The sequence below is a fragment of the Alternaria incomplexa genome (genome assembly GCF_024043165.1).
Source record: "Alternaria incomplexa strain BMP 0042 chromosome Unknown scaffold_4, whole genome shotgun sequence".
Taxonomy (NCBI): domain Eukaryota; kingdom Fungi; phylum Ascomycota; class Dothideomycetes; order Pleosporales; family Pleosporaceae; genus Alternaria; species Alternaria incomplexa.
The window spans coordinates 408,129-427,709 of record NW_026249853.1 but is presented as its reverse complement, the minus strand read 5'-3'; the positions used below and the strand labels follow the sequence as shown (position 1 = coordinate 427,709).

The window sequence follows — 19,581 nt, the reverse complement described above, 5'->3', positions numbered from 1 at the left end:
GTGAGTTGCTGAGCCCGGTGTTTGTTTGTTTGGGCCACCGGAACGCAGTCCGGAGGCAACCACCCAAAGCAGACGGTCGCTAACGATAATCCAATAGACACCACTGCGGCTTTTGCGAGCGTCCGTTGAGCCACCCCGGCGCGAGGGCGTCTTGTTTCGGCAAGCACAGCGAGCCATGCGTGCGCTTCCACCAGGTTGGTTGCATGGGATATACCCAAGGCGAACGATGCACTAACCTCTCCAGGCTATGTTCATGCGACTTCGCGGTCATACTTGCAAGTACTGCATGGGCATTGATGAGCAACACTACAAGCGTCATCACGACATTGCCGAGCGCTTACGAGCCGTCTATGAGAGTTGTGGCGAGATCAACTGGAATATCGTGCCGGACGAATCTGAGCTAGACGAACGTGGAAGAGCGAGAGATCTCGGCGATGAGGACACTCCATCCTCAAAGCGTGAGCGGAAGGATGCAAAGCGTCTGGCAAGAGCGGCTAGTAGATCTAGAGTCATTACGCAGGAGGAGATTAGATACATCGACTCCGTTGTACATTCAGCTGAGGGCATAACGAGCAACGACGCGGACGGGCCGCGGAATCCGGAAGAGATCGAGGAGATTGAGCGACAGCTTCGTGTAGGTGCCGAGTCTGTTGTTTTGGTATCTACTCTGTCCAAATTACTGACTACTCCACAGTACCACGCCCATGTATACAGCACGCAAGTCGGCCGCAAGGGAATTAGAAAGCTCGCCGAGGCACCTGCCGAGTCTCTAGACGTTGACTTCGAAGCCGAAATGGACCACATCTTGGAAACCTTCCGTATCAACGAGCTACTCAGGCGTAACACCAAAACGAAGGGTCTACAAGGGAAAGAACTCAAGATGTTTCAAGGCCTCGTCGACACGTTCAAGCACGCCATACTGGAGGACATCGTTCTGGTCAAGAAAGACACTGCCGAAGTGCGAATGCGACGAGCAGGCTATCTCCGATACACTAGTAAGACCGCGTACGGTATTGTAGAAGAGCGGTATACTGGAAAGGACTGGAAAACTGGAGAGAAGTTCGCGTCTAGTCTGAGTGATTTCAGTGGCGGTATCACCCCCACGGATGAGACTGCTCCACTGGTCAGGTTCGTTGCCCTTGCCCTCATCTTTAGTCCCGCAAAATTGCGACAAGACGCTGCCCAAGTTCGTTGCGCAACTCATTCATTTTCAAAACTGACAGAAATCCAGTGATCAGGACGATGACCAATCGCCGCCACGGTCTAGTACCCTTGACATCTCCGACCGAAGGCATCTTGAGAGCAACCACAAGCGCGTGAACGGCGACGATGGACTCTACCATGCAGATATCGAGCCATATCATACTCCGCTATTACCTTTGCCGCCCGCCCCAACCTTGAACAGACAGTCGGCTGCGGTTCTGGTGATCAACGTCAAGGCTCCAGAGCGGGGGCCGACTACAGTGCCTGGCAGCATCAAGAAGTCACAACAAGCTCCTGATGGATGGCAAGTCGTCACAAATGGAGTGACGCCAACAAAATCGGTAGCAAAGACGCGCGCTTGGGGTAACATTCCAAGTAAGCCTCCGGCTCGTGCTCCTCGGCCTGGACCGACTCCATGGCTTTCCGATTCGCGCGACTTCCCAAACCTCTCAGCCTTGCGGAGCTCTTCAAATGAGCCTTATAGCCCAGCTCCAGCAGTGAAGCCTCCAAAGGCTTGGGGTATGTCAGTACCCGAGAGTTTTACGACCGGGACGGAAGACTCTGCCAACGGCCATCCCGCAATCTCGCAGAGGAAGAAGGCTAAGAAGGCACGAGAGGCGAAGCGCAAGGCAAAGAAGCAGTCTATACCGGAGGCAGCTATCAGTCTTCCTGATCTCCGAAACGAAGCCACTGAAGACGTCTATGACGTGGGTGACGTCTTAGCACAATCTGCTTCCATGCTACCTGAGACTATACTCTACAACAAGGACCGCGATAGTTCTCAAGATGTGCTAGCGTACACGGAGAGCGCCAATGATCACGATGCTTCCATCGAGGTAGTATCAGAGCCAATCTCCACGGACACGACATTCGCTCAGGGAGTTTCTCCAGTACCTCTGCCTGAACCTGTACTACCTATCACAAAACACGGCAAGCACATGCACTGGATTAGGTTTGCCCGCAGATTTATTAGCGATCAACTCACAAATCCGTTCCCGCCGTCATGGGATGGTTGTTCACATAGCACATCATGTTCGTTTGAGAACAATGACTTTCTTGATTGTCCCTTCCATGAGCCTCGTAAGTGCATCGCAACTGGCACTTAGTAGCAGATACTGACTCTGACATAGACTGTCCCTGTGTTGATCCTCTGGGAGATCAATGCTACCTGGTGATGCCATGCCTAGACTTGTGTAGCACGGGACCTTTCAACCGCCTCCGTGGAGAGAAATTACTATCACTGTACGAGAAGGATCATCGGACCAAGGGCCGCTTGATGCTAGTAGACGATGACCTGATCAGCTATCTCATGGAAGACCCTACTAGTCGAGCGCGCAATCGCAACCCAGATGGCGTACCTGACCGTTTGCAGAAGGAGTACGACGACGTTAAGAATGGCTTCAATCCTGGAGCACTAATGGCTCAAGAGCTTCGATTCGAGCGACTTTATGCAAAGAACGGATTCAACAAACAGGAGCTCACTCAGGTCATGTTACAGGATATCCAGCACAACGAACTCGAGCTTCCAGGTACGACGTGCATTTGCTACTGTCGTGCTACCGCACCAAAGGGTGGATTACCCGCGAAGGATACTGTCGTTTGCTCACATCGCGACTGTACTACTACGTACTTTCACAAGTCATGTGTAAAGAAGCTCGGTGTGGAGAAGGTGTCGCGCTGGTACTGCACATCATGTGAACAGCAGATGAAGATACTTGCATGTCAGACGCTACGTGGACTAGGCTATACTGATATCCCCATGGAACATCTTTGCAGCTCTTCCCATGGGCTGAACGCGGAAGATTTCGAAGGAATGTTTGACGAGAAGTTTAGGCAGATGATGAGCTCACCCGACATGGACTACCTGACACTGCTACCTCCCGCGATTAGAGAGAAGGTTGAAGAACTTGGTGGGCTGTCTTCCATGCCTGCACAGTTACAGAAGCAACTGAAAGAGAAGATTAGGGCTCTTGGCGTCCAGTTAGCGGGAGCCGACGTTGACTTCCCGATATCTGGTGAGATGCGACGCGGGCTTTGAGGCCCGTACCATACGAGTGGCTGTTTTGGCGTACAGTCGGTACATCTGACGTAAAGTTCTCGCTTCCAATGAGAGATGAGGGATGAGTAATGTGAAATAGGAGATGGCATGTTTGGAACCAATGTATGGAACAGATCAAACCAAGGTACTATCATCATGGCTCCCATAGTTTGAAAGAAAAAGAAGCCACAGGCTCTGACTTTCTAATCTGCTATAAGTCGTCTGCTCTTGCTCTTAATTCTAATTCTCTTCTCTCCACATCCCTTCTGCCTCTGCTACACTCTACTTGATCCCAGCCCTCCACGCTACCGGTCATCTCCAGCCTTGATCAAAGCGACAGCCATATCAGCTTCCAACTACTACCGAGCACCTTCAAATTCCAAAATCCAAAGATCGAGCGCATATCACGCAGACATGTCATCTCCCACCGACTCCGTACACAGCCATGTTCACGCCTCTACATACCCACTTACACGCTGCCACGCAAGAGCGCCTTCGTTTCCGCGACCAGAGACTCGATACAACACAACTGAAGAGGAGACCGAAGACGCTGAAGTCACCTCTTCCCTAGCTCTCCATGCAATCGACAGTCTCGTCGTCGAGAGACGAAAGAGGACGAGAATTGGATTTTGTTCTCGTCAAAGCAATCTAGAACAAAGGTGCCATGGGGAATTTCCGGAAGAGGGCGAAGAGGATGTGGATGTGGAAGGCTTGGGTGGTCTTGCTTTGCGCGCCGTCAATAGCATAGAGCTAATTCGACAGGAAAGCGATAAGCTAAAGATGGGTAGTGCGAAAAGCAGGATGAGTAAGAGGGAGAGGGTCAGGAGTTGGATTTTTGGGGTGTGGTATCGCGCATGAAGATTGAACGTTCCATGGTAACAAGAGGATCTGATTGGTAAGCGAGTTATTGGTTGGAGCTACGTAATGAATGTGCGAAGGCGAATAAACAGTCTACCAATGAAACCAAAGGCATTCGCAACACGCACTTTGCACTTAATAGTACTTGCTGCCGTATGCCAAGAGCGAAAACCATTTGGATTGCTTTCCCTTCCTTTCCCTGATGAGCTTGTAGCGCCGTTCTCCGCTATCCGCTATCGCTCGAACAGTCCGGTTTGAGCGTCCACTACTATCACCCTGAGCATGTGCAGTCGTACTGTGTTTGTCGCCATAGTGAGTGTGGTTCCCGTTTCCATGAGCGTTATCGTTGTGCTGCGTGATTTGGATGATGTAGGGTGATGTGGTGTCATGATGATAGTTGGCCGGGGAGGGTAGCGATCGTGGGCCGCCTGGGCCTTGACCTGTCAGACGGATCACGTTAACACCAGCGCCAGTGGGACGATTGGGATCTTCGAAATTGATGGCCTGCGATGTGTACCCTGGATCAGGATCACTGGGGTCTCCAGGCTGCGTGCATACCAATAGACCTGAGCCATGGTCGAACCGATTGGAAAGCGGGCTGCGTGGCCGTGGGTACATGAGTTTCGAAGATCTACGGTGTTGTGGAGGCAGGTTCCATATGTCGTCCCTAGTAATTGAGCATGACGCCCCGGGGGGTGACCAAGACCCATCATCCATACCTGCATCGTTACAGTCTTGCTCAAGGGGTCGATATTTTGGTGGCTGTTGGGGGTTGATACGGAACGTTTGTGGCTGATGTTTGATGGGATCTAGACCGAAGGATCGTGCTTTCGCCAATATCTCATCTCGTATAGCAGAGTCAAGACGTTCGCGGTTGAGGTTTCGTTCCAGGTCGCTGATGAACGGTGCCGTTTTGCCGACAAAGCATATAAGGAATTTTTCGGCATGACTATTCGGATCGACCTGTTCTCGAAGATGCAGGAAAGCTTTGACGAGAGACTCATCGGCAGTGTTCTGCCAACGCGAGTCTGTTCCGCTCCCATTAATGATCCTGGCGTGAACGTCGGTCATAAATAATATGAGCTCATTCTGCAAGATGGGAAGACCAAGTCGCGCCGCGAGCGCCCACAATTGAGCAAAGAGGAGCAAAGGCGCACTACTGTCGACGTGACTCGCGAAGACCGACGGGAGATGATTGCCGTCTAGATAACTCGTCACGGCCTGAAAAGGCTTCACTTGCACGTTTGGTAGTATGGTACCCGAGGGCATTGCGTTGATAACCGGACAGTTTCTGAGTACGCGATTATTGAGCTCGATCGAAACAAGGTGCCCGTTGTCGGATTTGACCGTGATAGTGACACCGTCATTCGGAGTTTTGAGAGACATATTTTGGTGTCGGATGGTGGTGTGAGTCTCTGATGGTTGCGATATCTTTTTCGAGAAGACAATGGGCTTGTGAGATACCTGCTCTTATAAGCTATCGGCCACAGCATCATCGGTTTGTACCACAAGAAAGAAATACATCGTCTGATGTTTCCGGTGTGAATACGACTGCGCATCCATTGAACAGATGTGGAGTTTGATAATGTTTGTGTTCTTTGTCCTAATGCATGTACTGGGAGGAGTGTCCATCGTGGATGTGGCTTGTTAGGACGTTCGACGCCGTTGTACATTGTCTGAAGTTTGCAGCTTTCCAACTGGCCGTTTGATTTGTCCTTCATGAAATGCAACCCCCCAACGATCTAGGACTGTAGGCGGCGTTTCCAGTGGCGCACTAGCGGTTTCCAAAGGTTTGTTTTACCATCAAAGTATGAATATGCTATGCCAAGCATCCCGCCGGCGAAGTGAGCCTGATGATGTTAGTAAGTCCCGTGGAGTCATGCGCGTTGAACTTACTGCGTGGCCAAAGTTCACGAAGCTGTAACCGCGAATGATGCCAACGAGATCGAAAAGAAGGATCGCAGGCAGTACATATTGCGCATCGAAGTGTACTGGAATGAACAATATCCCTATTCCAGCGTTCGGGTATTGCATGCAGAACACCCCTAAGATTCCAAAAAGTGCTCCTGATGCACCTCCGGACTTGATGAAGATCTCGGGGATGGGCCGTCGATGGAAAGGTATGCGGGTACTCCATGTCTGCCAGTGTTGAGCAAAGCCCGACAGCACACCTGCCGAGAGGAAGAACGACAACGTATGATATGGGCTACCCTCGAACAGTCGCGAGTATCCGACTGGTGCCATGAAGTTGTTCAAGAAATACATGTTGACGAAAAAATGCAAAGCTCCAGCATGCACAAACATGGACGTGAATTGAGTGTAGTTGACGTTGCGAGCAGGTGTATGCCATAGTGCATCCCAGGCTTTAGGCACGAGAAAGCTGCTGAGATGAACACCGCTATTGGCCCCGATAAGTCCGTACGTGACACGCGAAATGGGATCGAGACCGGTCCACGCTCCAGTTATGACTTCAGTTGGGGTTGGAGGTCCGCGTTGTATTGTGTTCCATTGCGGTGCCTGAAACCACCCTCCACTAGATGTGGGCTTTGTTTTGAGCTCCCTCTTGGCCTCTAGATAGGCGAGACCGTAGAAGATGCCGCAGGATACCGAAAGAGCCCATAGTGCGGGGCGCAGATACCTAACCCTCCTAAGACTTTCAGGTGTTGCGTTTTCGGTAGTATGATCGATGGGCGGTGATACGTCTACCAAGACAGATGGTTGCTCGTGTGTAGGCTTTTGGGCATCATTCCTTTGCTGGTCACGATGTACGCGATTTTTGGAAAGGTGGCGGAGTTGTGATACAGCAGGACGGAAGGTAGAAACCGCCGGCAACCGAGACGCGTAGCACGCGGACCGCAATGATGACCCGGCAATCTTGGATGCAAACATGAGGCGCGAGTAACTGTTGCGCGTGGTTGAGATGTAGGGGCGATGACGCGAGGTTTGCATTTGGCATCGGGCCGACTAGCGTATGGTCCGTGCAAATTCGTCTCCTGGATCCCCGGCGTGCCGGCTACATTTGCCCTCTTCTACACCTGGGCATCAGCCTCCATCACCACTGAAACTTTGCAGATCAAGAGTGCACTCCTTCGCGCAACAGTTACATCTGCGTATCCGTAGCACCGCTTTATTTATCAAAGCAAATGGACCGTGCATTCTGAGGAGCTCCTCAATTGGGATCCAGCAATCGCTGTTGGTAACTTCGAGCTGCTCATAGGTCACGCAGCAGTATTTTACTGTGGCTCCCACAACACCATGCTCGCCGTGCAATATCTCTTCGCGAATGTTCGATCGATCGACCAACCCAGATGCCAGCATTACACAGCGGATGAAGTTTGCGGTGCTACCCACACAAGGTGTTGTTTACACCCATCCTCGGCGTTCGTAACATCTGCAGAATACCCGTATTATATGGCTTCCATCAACATGGAGACTGTGCTTCTTCGTGTACAGCATGTGGGAGTATACTTGAAGAGATGTATTCAACACTTGTGAGCTGCTCCCGATGCCCAACGTCAGACACAGCCTGAGATAAAGCAAAATGTGTAGACGATGGAACGAAGCATGTACCTTGGTTCGTTCACCACTGAACCAGAGGAATCACGGATCCTGAACCTTCCAAGTCGCATTGACCGGCCGGCCCATGAGATCGCATATACAGGTCATGTATGTTAATGCTGCACTACTTTCTCATTCACTTCTCCAGCTTCCAACAAACATTAGAGATTGGTGGTACGATCTACCCGCCTCGATATTCAACTTCTCTATCCTGCACTTTCAACCCGAACAATCCTCAGTTGTGTTTCGACAATGTTCACTTCACTTCAAGCGATACCCAGCGATCGGTATTACTTTGACGGACGGTCCTCTACAAGCTCCTCAAATACAGATATAGCCACTGTCTATACTTCTCCGGCGAAGGTGCGCATTAGAGCTCCGGATACCAACAATATCCAAGTTCGAGTGGGTACACCACCCTATGCGCGCTTTATCCATGTCCCTGGCTCGGCCCTGAAGGCATGTCCAGTACTACGCGCGCGTCTCGTACAGGGATGCAGGATTATGAATACCGACGCCGATGTCTTTGAGATCATCTTGAATTACCTGGGCAGCAGTAGTCTTTTACAGCGACTGCGACCAAGTGCAAAAAACCCTTTAAAGCAGCTCACAGGTAGCTGTGACACGATGCTTAAGCTGGCCAAGGCGTGGCATCTCGCGGACATGCTCGACGATGTGCGATTACAAAACAAGCTTGTAGATACTTATCGCACATTCTACCTGGAACTACTGGATGCTCACGCCCAAATACCCCTAGAACACGAACCCTTCCTATATTTGGAGGACCACATCGGCACCCACACGAAAATCGAAAAGTTCATGATAGACTTCTTCGCCGGACTCACTCGGCACACGGGCGACTTCAGCGCTGAGGAACTCCTCCCATTTCGACATGACGTTGCGCAGTCTCTAAAGCTGCGACGTGCGCAGTTGGTGGTACTGAGACTTTCTGACGATATGATTGCTACCGGCAATGGATGCTTCATTGTCAGTAAATTGGACACGACAAAGCATGCGTCTCTACATGTCACAATGCCGATTAAGGTTTCCTCAAGCACGAATCCCAGTTCTTCATCATCAAAGCGCAGTTGCTCAACGTCTACATCGTCATTCTCGGTATCTCCTCCCGTAACACCAAGGGCTCCTATCTCCATCAACTCGCTCATATGTGGCCGCGGACATCGGATGCGCCTGCCACTTCCAGGGACCACGAGCTTGACCGGAAGGTCCGAGGTTATGGGGTCTCATACGCTGAGAAGTGCGTTACAGCCAAATTTTGGCGCTGCTCTTGGACCCTCTCATACACGGTCGGTGTCTCTAATGACTTCACCTTCCAGTCGGGCGCCCTTCGCAGGATACCGACCTATCGCCAGACGTCGAGAGACCGTCTTTGGGCCAGACGATGATTCATCAGACGAAGATACAGTTTATGATCTGTTTCCTCCCAGATTACCGCCGCTACCACGCAGCGTCAAAGAGTTATTCGAGACTAGCGTAACAACAGATGCATGATGAATTTAGGAGCTACCGCTTGTGAACCGTTTCGAGAAATGTTGTTAGCATATTCAAGCCTGCTGAACACGAGCTACGCTTTCAGATGGGTCAATACAAGGTTCTGCAGTTGTCACAGCTTCTCCCCCTGTACTTTGCAAGGATTCTCGTACAGTACGCAGAGTTGAGGCTAGGGAATGGAAGATGATTAATATACCTATCAGTGATAAATCTATGGATTTGATAAAGTCTCTGTCTACACCGTGTGATGATCGCCAGTTGAAGAGCCTTCGTTTTGGAATTGTTATGCAATTTTAACAGCCAACTGCAGCGCTGCCCGCGCTGCGCCAACACCTAGTACTAGGCGCTCACCACCAACTCTTACGATTGCTTTCCAACCGCTGCCGCAGGAACAGATGTAGGCACATTCTGGCTGCTTGAGCTGCTGACATTCGCCTCGTAGTGGTTCTGGTCCATGATACTCCAGTCACCAATTTGCTCGCCGCCAAACTGGTCGTAGTCCAGACCCATCATCTCAGCCTCAGAGGTGACACGAAGATGCATTCCAGGAATGAACTTCAGGATGTAGAGAAGAATGCAGGAGACGACGAAAGAGTAGGAGGCGATGGCAACGATCTCGGCCAATTGGCGACCGATCTGAACGCCCACACCGTCCATGCCACCGAGGCCGTCGTAGGGACCCATGCCGTCAAGGTCGTAGATCCAGGCTTGGCCGAAGATGCCGGTGAGGAATGAGCCAACCATGCCACCGATTCCGTGGAGCTTGAAGACATCCATGCCCTCGTCGATCTTGATCCACTTGTCGACGTTCTGGCAAAGAGAACAGATGGCCGCAGTGAGAAAGCCGATTAAGGCAGCGATCCACACAGAAACGTAACCTGCAGCGGGGGTGATACCAACAAGACCGGCGATGGCTCCAGAGCAAGCACCGACGACGGAAAAGTGACCCTTGGTACGGACGTACTCAACCGATGTCCAACCAAGCACGCCAAAACTGGCGGCGGTGTTGGTGTTGAACGCCGCCAGCATAGAGCGGACTGTGCCATTGAGAGCACTACCTCCGTTGAAGCCGAACCACCCAAACCAGATGAAGACAGTGCCTATGAAGACCAGTGTGGGGTTGTGAGCCTTTCCGTGAATCTTGTCACCCTTGTGTAGACGCTTGCCGAGGACGAAAGCGTATGCGAGGGCGGACCAGCCGGACGCGATGTGAACGGGACCTCCACCGGCGAAGTCAAGTGAAGGAAGGTTGAATAGCCAACCGTTTCTATAATCCAATTAGCTCGGTTCGATGATCATAATCGCAAGACTTACGCGTTCCATGTCCAGCATGCGATGGGGCAGTACACGATAGTCGCCCAACAGAAGGCAAAGACCATTGAAGGTAGGATGCGACCGCGTTCAAATGATCCACCGACGACGAGCTGCACAGTGCATGCACAGAAGAGCATCTGATACAGGCAAAAGACGATCTCGGGCAAGAACGATGAGCCGGGAGATGGCGCAGACATGACGTTCTTGAGGCCGAAGTTATCCATGTTGCCAATAAACGGACTGGCAGTGCGAGAATACGCGAGCGTGTAGCCCCAGAACATCCACTGGAAGGTAACAACTCCCATGACTGCAAAAGACTGGAATAGCATGGAGAGGGCAGACTTGCGACGTGAAAGACCAGAGTAGAGGAAGCCGATTCCAGGTATGATGAGGAACACAAGGAAGGCCATAATCATGAGGTAGATGTAGTGGAACTCCAGCCCTGTGTACTGAAGGTTGATATTCTCGACATCTGGATTGCCTCCATTGGGCTTCGCCGGATCGAACTCGGGCTACACAATTGTTATTCATGCTGCATAGCAGGTTGCCCCTAGCTGGAGATACTTACGGTGGGTGGTGGCTCCATGATTGAAGACATGTCGGTATATCGACCAGAACTGGGACCTCTGGGGTATTCTGGAAAGCAAAGACGGGATGGGCAGGGGCTCTCCAGGCTGATATATCTTCCCACCCGTTCTTTCACGCCATTCCGCCAATTTCAAGGGACCGAGATTGATGCGCCGTCGAGCCCCTGCTCGCCTTTGACGCCCACACATGCGAAGCTGCTGTGCCCCCAACGTCGAACATGGCCCGTCTTGGCAGCGATAAGCAGGGCGTTCCAAATCCCATAGTGATGGAGCCGAGCTTACAATGTGGAGCTTCTGGCTTGGGTGGCTGTATTTGGCCTGAGATTCGGTGCCGCGAAGGAATGCGAAGAAATCAAGCGCGCCGGACTGGATGTCTCAAAGGGCCAAGGACCCGTAAGCCACGGTCGCGCTTGTACCAAAGGGTGAGGTAGGCTCTCAGGGTCTTGGTGGCTGATAAGAGACAGGATCAAAGCGGTATAGTCGCTTTGGCCTGAATGATAAGCCAGGATCGGGGTTGATTGGATAGGACAGGCAGCCTGCCGAAGGCCCTATATATGAGAGTTTACGACATCGTCCTGTGTAACGCAATTTGGCGATAAGATGGGCGGATATTATCATCCTACTCTTGCGTGCTGCGGTGCAGCCGTTGTTGGCGGCTGATTTAATCCCGGCGGTGGTCCGTGTATCCGAACACTAGGTCCATGCCAACGCCGCGAGGCTGATCTACTACCAGGCTTCTCTTTGAATCAGTCCCTGAAGGTGTCTCGACTGCGCAAATAGATCGGCGACCGTTGTAGTCCTTTACGAGAGCGTTGCAGCATCGGGCGTTGCGCGAACAATTCGCTCCTTCTCGAACAAGCGCCATGCATTCCAAGTGTCGCCATATGCTGTGCCGCAAGGACGCGAGACCAGATGTACTGCACCGTAATTACCTGCTTCCCAAACCAACACGCGGTAAGGGGTACCTGCAGAGTTAAAACAGGCTGCTGGGTGCCGTAATTCATACACTATGGATAGCGGTGGCTCATCTACCAGAGAGCAACATATCCGGCAACACTGAGCACTAGGGCGTCCTTGGCTACTTCTGCCGCAATACTATTTCCGTTTGATCGTACGATGATTAGATGTGCCTATTCTGATGTCGTCTCGTGTCGTCTCATGAGCTGCTGAGATGTTTTGCTGTTAGTAGCAGGAGCCTTCGGGATACGCATCAGCTCAGTCATCAGCACCAGCACCATCAAGGTCTCCTCGTGTAAGGGTTTCTAGCATCTACCATAGTTTCCAGGTTCCTGCCAGAGCCAATTCATTGAGCCAGCAATGTCCTTTCCTCGGCATGTGTAGTGAAGCGCGCGCCGCGGCGTTGAAGGCGAAGAGGGCTACCGATCATGTGAAGGTGCATACTGCCAAGTTCTACATGGCCTGCAATTTGTCTGCATAGTCGTCAGAGCATGTTGAATGCATTATGCGATGGTACATACATTGCACGAGAAAGTGGCGCGTCCGTCAGCCTGCGCCGCTCGTTTCGATGCTAACAGCGTTGCCGGAAACACATCAAGATACCTAAGCCTTCAACCAGTTGAGAAGGGGATGATGACTGTACTGTCTTGTGTCGTGTTGGGGAGAGGGTAACGCTTCAGGTGGCTGCGAGGGCGTGGTTACTGCCAAGAGGACCGAGGTAGCTGGAACTGTCGTCATTTGGTTCCAACACCATCTCTCGCCCATCGTACGCACACGCGCGCACCCGCCGTGTACTAGCAGACCGGGCCGGACGGCACCCTCCGGAGAACATTCGAGATCTAGAGCACCGTCGACAGTCTCGATGCGACGCGCAGGATCCAAGCCGGACCCTACGACTTAGCGGACCAGAACCACTCTGCATCAACCACTGCGAGCCAACTCTACTGCTGGAGCCGGCTATCGCAATTACAACATGCAGAACCATGGTGCGACACCCCGCAATGCTTTCCTCTTCACCCCTCCTCCAGGCAGCCCAACATCAACAGCAGGTGGGCAACTCCAATGTGGCCGTTCAATGAGAGCTCCCAGCTGCCTTCATCTGCTAGTAGCATTGGAAGACATGCGAGAGTGGATGCCTTACGAGATGAGCTTCACGCTATGATATTACACGACGCGACAACCCTACCGCCAGGTCCCATTTCGCCCGATACAGCCCTTCCTTCCTCTCCTTCCTCTCCTTCCATTCAGCCTTCGCCTCAAGCCCGAACCCTCGCAGCTATCGCAGATATACCCGAAATACATACAGCGGTACTTGAGTCTGGGCCGCGGAGAAGGTCAGCTCATAGCAGTGGTGTCAGTGATGCACGGCGGTTTGGGTTATATCTTCCAAGCGCTACTGCGAGCGAGAACAACCTTGCGCTGCATCGACCTGGACCATTTATGCTTCACGGCTTACATCAGCGCACTACCAGCCTCCCACTCGCTTCTTCAGCGGCAGCGGCAGCGCTTGAGCACGGCGCTCCATGTCGACCTCAAACATCCCCGCATCGATACGACGACGCAACCAACCACGATCCTCCGCCAAAATACGTAGCATTCGATCCCTATCCCTTCTTCGGTGTCGAGCCAAGAACCCGTCGCCGGTCAACTATACAGGTCATCGAGACCGTCTGCAAAGATGGGTTCAAGGCTACAACAGGCAAGGTGGGCAAGAGTGTCGTCAAGCACGTCGAGGATGTAGGCAAGATAGCGAAGGACGTACCCAGCGCCTTGAAGGGGGCTCAGGCCAAACTGAGTTCGAAAAGGGCCAAGGGGAAACTTCGTTGGTTGGAAAAACGCAACTACCTGAGTGGGCAGGAGAGGCTTCTGACGCAAGCTCTTGTTGGTTGAGGCGTGATCTTCTCCTTGGTGGAGAACCCCGGAGATATATCATGTCCACAAGAGTCACCACGTGTGGGAGGATGGGAGATGAACGAAGGGCGCATGAAAGGTGCTCTCTGCGCTTTTCAGTAAGTTCGCCACAGCGGAGGCTATCTTCGGCAAGACCGAGTGGATACTGTCGAGGGGCTGTGTTGCGAAGAATGGCTTTTGGATGATTGTGTCGAAGCTGTCAACCCGCCAAGGCTATCGACTCAATTCCTGAAAGTGTGCGGGTAGGCAGGGAGCTTAGTCTGTCAATCAGATTTCTCAATTTATCCCATGATCTCTACTACACCAGGGCGCTAATCTGAAAAAGATAACTGCCGCTCTTTCCATTGTCCCTTCTCTATCCTAGCCTCATCTACTCCCAACTCCATGTTCTCGGCTTTCGTTACATGCGTGTGCTGCAGGCAATTTTCTTCCACAACTCGACCTTGTTGCTGCCGAGTTTGCTTTCGTATGTGCCATTATTCGCCTGACACAGGCTCAATTGTTGCTCGAGGAGAAAGAGATGTGCAGCTCAACCTAAACGCATGTCCGTAGAGAGGAGCAATGTTGGGTGTCATGAGCTCGACATCTCTTCTGACCACTGCATACCGAAGCAGCACCCCTATAGCGGCCTAGCTTCCGACCGGCGGCCGTTTCCGAACCCCCAGGCCAATTTGATCTAACGCGTAGCTAATCATTTCGCGTCAGCTCGCGAAGCGTAATACCTAAGTAGGTCAAAGTGCGTCTACATTCTCCACCGCCGTCATTCACCTTATTACGAACAAGCAACTACCATCATTGCAAGCTGCGAGTTTCGAGGCCATCACAAGTCTGGTGCTCCGAGAGTGGATCTCCGCAGCGCGATAGGCCTGCTACAAAGCTACCAAACGGCCATCGACGGCAAACCGGATGCGGAAAAGCTGAGCCTTGTCGACTACCTTCGACAGCGTCCAGATCTGCTTGATGTCAATGAACTGACTATAGGCGACGTGGACGAGCTAACAGGTCTCTATCGCGCAGCCGCACAGGAATACGATGGCTGTCTGGGTCAAGCGTCCGATGAAGCACCGCTCGGGGCGACAAACAAGGCTCAAAAGAAAACAGATGCGGGCGGAAGACTGTCACCAGAGGCTGGACGACGATGACCACGCACCCAACAGGCAAGTACCGCAGGCTTTCGGGCAAGGCCGTCATCCTCATTGCGAGAGAGTGAAGAGAAGATCGAGGTACCAGATGAATGGGCGCAGGGGTTCTCCCAAGTCATACAGGACAGCGTCATGGTTGATCAGCTACCGGGTGGCCTCACAGACGACCCGGCAGAAGACCCCGACGCGCAGTTCTCGGTGGGAAGGAGTTCAGCGAAGCGCCCGCAGCCGGCGTTGGACGTTGAGTTTGACGTGCTCAACTTCGCAACTCTCATTGCGTTTACTATTGCGATCAAAGACTTCAGAACGGGGCGTGATCTTCTCAACACGTGGATTGAACACGGAGGACTGACCGCAGACGAGATGATTGAAGAGTATCACGACAAGTGTCCAGATGGATGCCAGCTGCACAAGCGCACCGAGATTGGGTTCGATTTAACACATACCAGACATGCGGAAAAGACTAACCCAGCACAGCTTCAGAAAAGCTTTCCTGCGCTATTATTCCGGAGGTATGGCCTTCGGTACCGAATTTAGTGAGATGCAAAACATCATCTTGAAAGCAGGCTTCGACCCAAGAACGCACGCAGTCATTTCCTACAGCACAAATCTCGACCTTCAAATTTTCTGGAAGGTATTATCTGATCTGGATTTGACGAATCACTCGTAGTCCCGACGGTCAAGGAAAACTTCCAGCTGAGAAACGGTTTGAACTACTACACATGCCTGCAGACAGTCAACATCCAACATGTGGCGAAGAACATGCTGAAGAGCGCGCCACGGGACGGCTACAGCTTAACGGGAATATACAGGGTATCATTCGCAATCGAAGAACTCGACATCATCCGCATAATCGCCGCGTTCGGACCGGTAAGTCACTGGCGACAAGAGCGGAGCGTTCTGGTGGCTTCTCCGACCACGTCTGGTCGTGATACAGACAGAATGGTGATACCTGCTCAACCCACCCCATCGCACCGGAACAGACAAAGAGTTCGCAGGTGGAAGGCCACTAAACGAATACAAGGGTAGCATGGCAGCTATCGGAAACTCTAATGCAATAAGTCCTTGAACTAGGTATCCTAAGACCTTGGCGAAGGCCGGCTTTCACGGACCCGAACGCTAAACGGAAGATCGGTACATCTGGCTACCTGACTGCATCATCAGAAGCGTACTCAGGCTACTCAAAGTATACCCCGGATTTACTACTTCACTTGTAAGCCCCACATTTTCAAGATTGAAAAGATTTCGGGGAACGGCACAGTGCCGAATACGCGATGGGTATTCTCAGCACGAAAAGTGGGATATTGTTATGGTCCAAGTTCATTACCTCAATGAGTGACATAAATGGAAGTGGCCTTGCATCGATCGATCGCGATGTCTTCCCAGCCGGCGCTGGGAAGCCAACATGGTCTGACTTATTCGCTCCTTCCAGGTTTTAGCCTCTGCGTGGAAGACAATGAGTAATTGGACATTATGCACTATGCGACTTAATTGCAGAGCCAACGCCAATCAAACAAACCACTACTGCTAGACTGTATGTATATTTGGACATAAATACAGGCCTGGATTTGGCAGATCAGCCACGTCGTGGTAGCCTCTTGAGACCTGGGCAGCCAAGACGATCTACGGCTTTAGTATCGAACTATTAACTCCAGCACGGTGTTCAAAGCTGAGATGTATTGCACTCATTGAAGGGGGCTTGCTGCGTCTACGACGTTGACGTCAGATTTACTCAAGTACACTCCGCAACTTCGCCCGGCCGCAGTATTGACACATGAATTGATGAAGTTAAAGTGTAAGTAGTCTCCACGCGTGTTGATGTATGCGCCGACGAGAGTTCGTCGGTAGGTTGTAGTCTGGAGTGCGTACCTGTTGATCCGTCAGAATGGGTAATCGCCCACCAAAAGACCTATTAGAGGCCGTGACGAGGGAAGGGGAAGCAGTGCCGACCCAGTCCGGCAATTCCATGTGTCATGTCGCCAAGGCACTACCCCGCGTATGGCTTTGTTCGCGTAGAGGAGCTTCACTCCTCAACCTCTCAAATAGCTCCTGTTCCCTTTTCCGATGGTGGCTTGGAAGATGGACTCGCGCGTGGTGAACGAAAGCCCCGTATAGGATAAATGCAATTGCCCTGACCAACAGCATGGCGGGCCAAGGCAGCTATACGAGCCAAATGAACCTTTTGCTGCAGTCGCAACGACAAGCTGCCGAAGACATCTCAAGATGAGCCGTGTGTATGCCTTGGAGTAAGGTCCGGACCACGAAGCAGCGCTGGGCAATACTTCCCCGCGTCGCAGTCACGACACTTACTTCACCACGGTGCCAGTTGACGACGTTCATCGAGAAGTTATGACTTCATCACGTTCGTATCGAGCTCGTTCGAGATGGGCTAATGTGAATAGCTTCAGGACTGGAGTGCCATGACGGTACTTCGGCTGTGTGGTGGAAGCCAACACTATGCTCTCCAAGACAGTAGGGCGTCTCCAACGTTGAAAATCAATATTGTGAGACGTAATTGTGCAGGCACTTGCCTAGAAGAGGATGAATTCGTGGGAGCGAGACGGGATAGCTCTATTACAGCCCATCTATCTATATGAGAGAGGTGAAGTATGCTGTTTCGACATCAGTCACCAAGCGGATATCCATCGTTCAATTTCAATCGGTCGCTGCAGCCATCTAATATTCAACTTTCGCTCACTACGAACTCAGTCGTTTGATCCCTTGGACCGACCATCATCATGCGCCTTACACAAGCCGCTGTCGTTGCCATCTTGGCCTTCACAGCCGCTGCAAAGCCCATCGCCGCTCGTGGTGATGATGTGAAAGCCCACGAGTACCAGAAGTGCTGTGAGCAGCGCGACAAGTACGATCATGGCAAGGTCTGCATTCCGCCCAAGGTGGAGGTACCCCACGTACCCGAGCCGCCTAAGGGTGACGAGCACAAGAATGAAGAGCCGCCAAAGCCGAGCCCGGAGCACCCCGAAGCACCCAAAGAAGAGGGGGAAAAAGACGATCATGATGATGGCAGCTACAAGCCTCACCCCCCGAAGCCACAACCAGAGCATCCAGCTCCAGAGGACGACAAGAATGACCATGATGACGGCAGCTACAAGCCTCACCCACCTATGCCGCAGCCAACACATCCAGCCCCGCAACCTGAGCACCCAAAACCCGAGCATCCAGCTCCAGAAGAAGACAAAGACGATCACGATGACGGCAGCTACAAGCCTCACCCACCTATGCCGCAGCCAACGCATCCAACACCTCCGAAGGAGACGACGCATCCAGCACCCCCCAAGGAGACGATGCATCCGGCGCCGCCCAAGGAGACCACGCATCCGGCGCCGCCTAAGGAAACACACCCAGCTCCTCCAGCTCCTCCAAAGGAAACACATCCAGCACCGCCCAAGGAAACACATCCAGCACCTCCCATGGAGACACATCCAGCACCTCCCATGGAGACACATCCAGCACCGCCCAAGGAAACACATCCAGCACCGCCCAAGGAAACACATCCAGCACCGCCCAAGGAAACGCATCCAGCACCGCCCATGGAGACACATCCAGCACCTCCCAAAGAAGAGCACTTACCTCCATCGCCAAAGCCGGTCCCAGAGGCTGACCAACATGGGTATTACACCTTCGGCGAGGAGATTAGTCTGAAATGTGAGGGTGGCAAAATCGTAGTCAAGGGCCACAAGTACTAGATTGGTGCTGGGCGAGAGGAATGAAACAAATAGCACTCACCTTTTACCATCAAATTGTTGGCATAATACTATACCTGGAGCTGCTAACCATGTACTTGTCTCATGACGTCTATCATGTTTGTGTTGTGTGTTTCGACTACCGCCTTAATGTTGGTAGGTGGCGGCGAGACCGTTAATGATTCGAAGAAGCTTGAAGCATCCGCCTGCAAAGTTGATCAAGTTCGCATGTTGTGATGTTGGCCTTGAGGCGAAGGTAATGGATAAAGTAATCCAAGTCGACAGAGCAGCGGGTGTAATCTGCGATGCCAAACACGCGAGTGCACTTGCATCACGGGTTGTGAGGAATACCTCTTAGAAGCTCTTCAAGACCTCTGGAGACAAAGTCAAGACTCTACTGGCCGAGTTGGTCGCTTCGGCCGACGCGCACAAGGACGCCAAAGATGAAACCCACTTGCATAGGTAGAGCATGAGAACTCTAGGTGTTTTGCGAGACGAGGTCCGTGATGCGGCATGATCGATCGGGCAGAGGCAGTCGGAAGAGTGGTGATGTTCGCTGTCGAGAAGGCCTCGAGGCTGGCTGTGTGGCTGAGGCCAACGCGCCACTCACGCGTCTCTCGAACCCTTTCTTTGCTTGTTTGGAGGGCGACGAGAATGCGAGGAGTAAGCACGGGTACAGACGCGCTGCATGTGTTAAGAATAGTGATATACCGTCTCTCCTGCGGGATGATGCATGTGTACCTTGGAAGAGTGTCGCGTGACAGTGGGATTTCCAGTGACGTAGGTCCGTGCGGATA

General features: G+C 52.2%; 3 protein-coding genes across 3 annotated transcripts; 2 read left to right on the top strand and 1 right to left on the bottom strand.

Annotated features, from left to right (window-relative positions):
- Positions 1 to 247: 247 nt before the first annotated feature.
- J4E90_003342 (uncharacterized protein) lies at positions 248 to 3,241 on the top strand (the record flags this gene model as incomplete). The annotated part of the gene is made up of 3 exons (XM_051432913.1): positions 248 to 1,128; positions 1,232 to 2,155; positions 2,401 to 3,241. The coding sequence occupies 3 exons, from the start codon at positions 248 to 250 to the stop codon at positions 3,239 to 3,241; spliced, it is 2,646 nt and encodes an 881-aa protein (XP_051292811.1).
- A 6,288-nt stretch (positions 3,242 to 9,529) lies between these two features.
- Positions 9,530 to 11,069, bottom strand: J4E90_003341 (uncharacterized protein; the record flags this gene model as incomplete). Its single annotated transcript, XM_051432912.1, has 3 exons — positions 9,530 to 10,436; positions 10,484 to 10,995; positions 11,052 to 11,069. 3 exons carry the CDS (start codon positions 11,067 to 11,069, stop codon positions 9,530 to 9,532), a joined length of 1,437 nt encoding a protein of 478 aa, XP_051292810.1.
- A 6,749-nt stretch (positions 11,070 to 17,818) lies between these two features.
- J4E90_003340 (uncharacterized protein) lies at positions 17,819 to 18,787 on the top strand (the record flags this gene model as incomplete). Its single annotated transcript, XM_051432911.1, has 1 exon — positions 17,819 to 18,787. One exon carries the CDS (start codon positions 17,819 to 17,821, stop codon positions 18,785 to 18,787), a length of 969 nt encoding a protein of 322 aa, XP_051292809.1.
- Between the last annotated feature and the right edge of the window lie 794 nt (positions 18,788 to 19,581).